The sequence below is a fragment of the Bos mutus genome, chromosome 20 (genome assembly GCF_027580195.1).
Source record: "Bos mutus isolate GX-2022 chromosome 20, NWIPB_WYAK_1.1, whole genome shotgun sequence".
In the NCBI taxonomy this organism is placed as follows: Eukaryota; Metazoa; Chordata; class Mammalia; order Artiodactyla; family Bovidae; genus Bos; species Bos mutus.
The window spans coordinates 59,704,960-59,711,260 of record NC_091636.1 but is presented as its reverse complement, the minus strand read 5'-3'; the positions used below and the strand labels follow the sequence as shown (position 1 = coordinate 59,711,260).

At 41.9% G+C, this 6,301-nt stretch overlaps 1 protein-coding gene across 1 annotated transcript; it reads left to right on the top strand.

The window, feature by feature from the left end:
* The first annotated feature begins 2,567 nt into the window (after nt 1-2,567).
* Nucleotides 2,568-3,089, top strand: LOC138984219 (ribonuclease H-like). The gene has a single exon (XM_070357811.1). The coding sequence runs from the start codon at nt 2,568-2,570 to the stop codon at nt 3,087-3,089; it is 522 nt and encodes a 173-aa protein (XP_070213912.1).
* The last annotated feature ends 3,212 nt before the right edge of the window (nt 3,090-6,301 follow it).

Genomic DNA, 6,301 nt, shown 5'->3' with positions numbered 1-6,301 from the left:
AAAACAGGTGTATGGACCAAGTCAGTCTCTAGATACTCTGTTACAACTGGCTCAGATAGTCTATTATGGTAGGGAATATGAGGAAAAGAAAGAGAGGCAAAAAAAGACAAAGGAAAAGGCGGAAGCCTTCGCCATGGCTATGAAAAACGTTCTTAAACAGCCTGAGAAAAATGCCCAGAGGGGCCCAGGTGAAAAGGGATGGGCTTGCTATTACTGTGGAAAGAAGGGGCACCTCAAGCGGGATTGCCCTCAGGCATCTAAGCCGCCCCCCAGCTCCATGTCCGGTCTGCAAAGGACCACACTGGAAGAGAGACTGTCCCCAGAGGCGTAGGTCTCCTGGGTTGGACTCTCAAGACAATCAGGACTGAAGGTGCCCAGGGGTCCCCACACAAGCTCCCGTCCTAATTACACCTGAGGAGCCCCAGGTATTAATAATTGTGGGGGGCCAATCCGCCGATTTCCTTTTAGATACTGGGGCAACTTATTCTGTGCTTACTGAAGCCCCTGGCCCACTTTCTTCCCGATCCGCTTCCGTAATGGGACTGTCTGGACGAGCCAAAAGGTATTATTTCAGTTATTCTTTATCTTGCAACTGGAATTCTGTGCTGTTTTCACACAAGTTTCTGATCATGCCAGAATCTCCCTCACCCCTTTTGGGAAGGGATATACTGAGCAAGGTCCATGCCTCTGTTTTCATGAATATGGAGCCCTCCCTTTCTCTCCCTTTAGTTGAACAAAATGTAAATCCTAGAGTATGGGCTGATGGAAAATCTGTGGGTCGAGCACAAAATGCTATTCCTGTAGTTGTTAAGCTCAAAGACCCGCACATATTCCCACATAAGAAGCAGTATCCTCTGAAACCTGAGTTTAAGGAAGGGTTAAAACCCATCATCGAAAATTTAAAGGAGCAGGGACTATTAATTCCCTGTAACAGTCCTTGCGACACTCCTATTTTGGGTATAAAGAAATCGAATGGTAAATGGAGACTAGTTCAAGATTTACGAATAATAAATGAGGCTGTAGTTCCTTTACACCCCGTGGTGCCTAATCCTTATACTCTATTGTCTGAAATTCCTGAATGGGCCAAATATTTCTCAGTAATTGATTTAAAGGATGCCTTCTATTCAGTGCCTTTGGCGGAAGAAAGTCAATTTCTATTTGCCTTTGAAGACCCTACGCAGCCAGCTTCTCAGTTAACCTGGACAGTTTTGCCCCAGGGATTTCGTGACAGTACTCACTTATTTGGACAAAGTTTGTCATGGGATCTACAAAACTTTAATAGCTCTGAAGCGGTGGTATTACAATATGTAGATGATATTTTGCTCTGTGCTGAGACAGAGGAAGCTTGTTCACGAGCCTCAGAAGATTTCTTAAACTTTCTGGCAGGCTGTGGTTACAAGGCATCAAGAGAAAAGGCTCAGCTTTGTCAACAATCGGTTAGATATCTGGGCCTAATCATATCAGAAGGGACTAGGGCCATAGGCCCTGAGAGAATTAAGCCTATACTTAATCATCCCCTACCTATGACTTTAAGACAATTGAGAGGATTTTTGGGAATCACAGGTTACTGTCACATTTGGATTCCGGGTTACGGGGAACTTGCCCGGCCTTTATATAAACTTACAGCTGAAACTCAGCAGGCCCAAACCGACAAACTGGTTTGGTCTCCAGAAACTCAAAAGGCTTTTAAGGTTCTTTTTTTTTTAATTTTTTACAATATTAATAAAACCATGTTGTTTATTTACAATAATAATACCATGTTGTGCATTTTACAATAATAATACTACCATGTTGTGGATTTTTTTTTAGTATATTTTCTTTCATTTTATTATTTATATGATTTTATTTTATTATTTACATTTTATTATTAAATTGTAACCTTCCTGAGTTTTTCTCTTTTTTTTAATTTTATTTTATTTTTAAACTTTACATAATTGTATTAGTTTTGCCAAATATCAAAATGAATCCATCACAGGTATACATGTGTTCCCCATCCTGAACCCTCCTCCCTCCTCCCTCCCCATACCATCCCTCTGGGTCGTCCCAGTGTTCTTCAGACTGCTCTTCTGTAAGCTCCAGCTCTGAGCTTGCCCACAGAGTCAGAATTTAATTTGTTTGTCACTGAAAGAAAAGGTGTGGCATTGGGAGTTTTGACACAACCCCAAGGGCCTCACCAGCAACCTATTGCTTATCTAAGCAGAGAATTAGATGTAGTTTCACGTGGGTGGCCCCACTGCCTAAGAGTAATTGGGGCAGCGGCTTTATTAGCACCTGAAGCTTTAAAAATAATAAATGGATGAAACCTTACTGTACTGACTTCTCATGATGTGAGTGGAATCTTAAATTCTAAGGTTAATATTTCGATGACAGACAGTAGGCTTCTTAAGTATCAGTCATTGTTGTTAGAAGGACCAGTAACTAAGCTTAAAGTTTGTGGAAATTTAAATCCTGCCATTTTCCTTCCTGAGAAGGAAAATGAAACACCTGATCACGATTGTTCTCAATTCCTAACTTTAAACTATGCAGCTTGGAAGGATCTAAAGGATACCCCATTAGACAATCCTGACATGGAAATATTCACAGATGGCAGTTCTTTTGTTCAGAATGGACAGCGTAAAGCAGGTTACGCCGTGGTGACTGCTAAACAGGTTTGGGAAGCAAAATCTCTCCCCCAGGGAACCAGTGCTCAGTTAGCGGAGCTTGTGGCCCTGACCCGAGCTCTAGAGTTAAGCAAAGGGCAGCGGGTAAATATCTACAAGGATTCTAAGTATGCTTATTTGACTTTACATGCTCATGCTGCAATATGGAAAGAGAGACATTTTAAAACAGCAACAGGAGAACCTATTAAGCATTTCAGAGAGATCGAGAGATTTTTAACTGCTATATATTGTCCTAAAGAAGTAGCTGTTATGCACTGCAAAGGGCACAGCAGGGATGGGAGTAAAATAGCCGAAGGTAATCAGCTGGCTGACTGTCAAGCCAGAAAAGTGGCACTTTACGAAACCCCTTCACTACAGACACCTTTGATCTGGACAGGTCCTGTGGAACAGGGAAGACCACAATATACTGAGGAAGAATTAGAAAGATGAGAAACGAGGAGCAAAGATTACTGATAAAGGATGGTTACAGTCTGAGGATGAATGATTAATAATTCCTGAAAATGCTCAGTGGAAAATTCTTAAGGGTTTACATCAGTTTTCATTTGGGTGCCGAGAGTACTTACCAAATGGTTTCTCATTTGTTTGAAGGTAAAAATGTAATGAAAACTTTAAAGAATATTTTTAAAAGGTGTGAGATTTGTCAAAAAAATAACCCAAAGATTGAAAACCTAGCAAAATCTGGATTACAACGAAGTGGGAAGTATCCTGGAGAGGATTGGGAAATTGATTCTACTCATATGCCAAAAGCTAATGGATATTCCTGCTTACAAGTTTGGGTAGATACCTTTACTGGGTGGATTGAGGCTTTTCCCTGTCGTAGTGAACAGGCTAAGGAGGTTATAAAGATCTTAATCCATGAAACTATCCCCAGGTTTGGGCTGCCACGGAGCCTTCAGAGTGACAATGGCTCCGCCTTTAAAGCTGCTGTAACTCAGGGCGTGTCTAAAGCTCTAGGAATAGAATATCACTTACACTGTTCCTGGAGACCCCAATCCTCCGGAAAAGTTGAAAAAGCTAATGACATTATCAAAAGACATCTGCGCAAATTAACTCAAGAGACGCAAGAAAAATGGATTAAAATCCCACCCATAGCCTTAATGAGGGCTCAAACTACTCCCAAAAAGGAGGGACTGTCCCCCTTTGAATGTATTTATGGAAGGCCTTTCTTACGCACAGACATTGTTATAGACCCTGAAGCCTTGGAATTAACTAATTATGTAACGCAGCTCTCAGCTTTTCAACAGGCATTAACAGAACTCCTGGAGACGACTCCTGACCCAGCCTCCGAGACAAGCAAGCCTCTATTTGAGCCAGGAACCGAGGTCCTCATAAAAACATTGGGATCTGTGGGCCCATCCCTCGAGCCTCTCTGGGAAGGTCCTTACCAGGTTATTCTTTCTTCTCCCACAGCTGTCAAAGTGCCAGGAATTGATTCATGGGTACATCATACTCGAGTTAAGAGGTGGCACCCTGACCAAAATTAAGTGACTTCATTTTATGTCTTTACTTTCTATGCTCTGACTTTGTACCTTTTAGGTGGACCTGATAACCTATGTGAGCTTACTTCTGCTGACTCCAAATATCCTGAGTCTGCCATTGGATCCTCAAGACAATGTCTTCCTGTCCTGGGCTCACTCCTATGCTGCATTCCACAATCAGTCTAACTGCTGGGTCTGCAGAGCGCTCCCCTCTTCATCAGTGGAAGGCTTCCCATGGTGGACATCCCCACTTCAAGGAAAAGACTTTCTCCAAGTCTGTGAATACCTTCGACAACAATCACATGCGATGCCTCGTCTTCATCTGATGACATCTACCAACCCTAAAATGGACTGGTACAACACTTTGTACTTTAACTATGGACATAATGTGACTTTTAATTTCAATTTTAACTTGTTTTAATGACTATGTTGCCTGCATCTGTAATTGTATAACTGGATTTGTTTCTAGCTGCATGAAAGCTTTTAAGTTACAAATGGTTGCTCAAACTCCTGCTACTGCTGTAGCTTCCTTCAACTACTATTTGGGGCCCCTGGATCAGATATCCTCAATATGAGGATTAGGAGAATATGTTGCCTCACCAATTTAGGGACAACGCCCCTTGTCAGCTCAGAAGCAGTTATGAAACGAGAACGACGCCCCTTTTCCCTAGGCAACATAATTCTCCTAAAGGAAAAGGGGGAAATGAGAGAGTCATTTCCTAGGCAGGTTGATAGGGAGTCTAGGGGTCCCCAAGGAGAGAGGGGTCTGGAATTCTCAAGGAGGAAGAAAGGACAAACTTTTTTCTTTCTCCACATTCCTTAGGATTATATATATATATATATATATATATATATATATATATTCCTTAGGATAATAATGTATCCTGACTAAGGACAGTCTTTGGATTAAACCTTCTGACTAATTCTGTTATCTTAAAATGTAAATTATGGGAGTAGGTCTGATGAGGTCTTTACAACCTCCAGATATTCTTTGGATTCATTGGAGAGTATATAACTTCATTGTTAACACTAGCAAGTGGGTACTCTTTCTACCCCCTTCTGATGCCTATGTCAGAAGCTTTCTCTATCTCCTTTATACTTTAATAAAACTTTATTACACAAAAGCTCTGAGTGATCAAGCCTCATCTCTGGCCCTGGATTGAATTCTTCTCCTCCAGGGGCCAAGAATCCAGGTGTCTTCACGTGATTCAACAACAACCTTTCACTCATAACATAGCAAGTTTCACTTTTTAGTATTGTATGTGATCTCACTACCCTTCCCTATGAGAACTTCCTTGGTGGCTCAAGCAGTAAAGAAACTGTCTGCAATACAGGAGACCCAGAATCAATTCCTGGGCCAGGAAGACCCTCTGGAGAAGGGAATGGCAACCCACTCCAGTATTCTTGCCTGGAGAATCCCATGGACAGAGGGGCCTGGTGGGCTACAGTCCATGGGGTCGCAAAGAGGCAGACACAACTAAGCAACTAACAGTTGAGATACATACGATACCCAACCTGTTCTTCCATTTGCACAGGTCACAGGCTTTGTAGTCATTCTTGACTCCTCTCATTTGTCTTCTACACCCAGCCTGAGAACCATCTGCTGCTTGATCTTCAGAAGAGAATCTGACCACCTTGTCTCACTTCCACTGCTACCAGCCATGTCTAACCTTGTTCTCATTTCTTGCCTTCCAAGTGTTTCATAATACATATAACCTCAACCTTTGTCTTTTCTGAATATAGCAACAGAGTGATTCTATTACATTGCAAGTTCAAATATTCTCAATCTATGTAAGCTTATGTTTGCTCCAAATTTCTCTAGGATCTTTGCATGTCATCCAGAGAAAAAGCCGAAATATGCTAATGGTGGCCCATTAGATCTTACTTGATCTGCTCCTCCAACCATGACTTCCCTAGTCATTTTCACCCCTAGTCTCCCATTTGATCTCTCAATTCCAGCCTCAAGGGTCTTCTTACTGTATCTTGAATTCACAGCATGTCCATGTCTCCAGGCATTTGAGCAATCAATTCTCTCTTCCTAGAATATTCTTCTCCAAGATAAACACATGACTCACACCCCGTCTTCCTTTGAAAGTTCCTCAGTCGTGTCCAACGCTTTGCAACCGCATGGACTATACTTCTCTAGACCAGAATACTGGAATG

Coding starts and splice junctions, on each gene's coding strand:
- LOC138984219 (XM_070357811.1), top strand. CDS start 2,568: ATGGAAATATTCACAGATGGCAGTTCTTTTGTTCAGAATGGACAGCGT.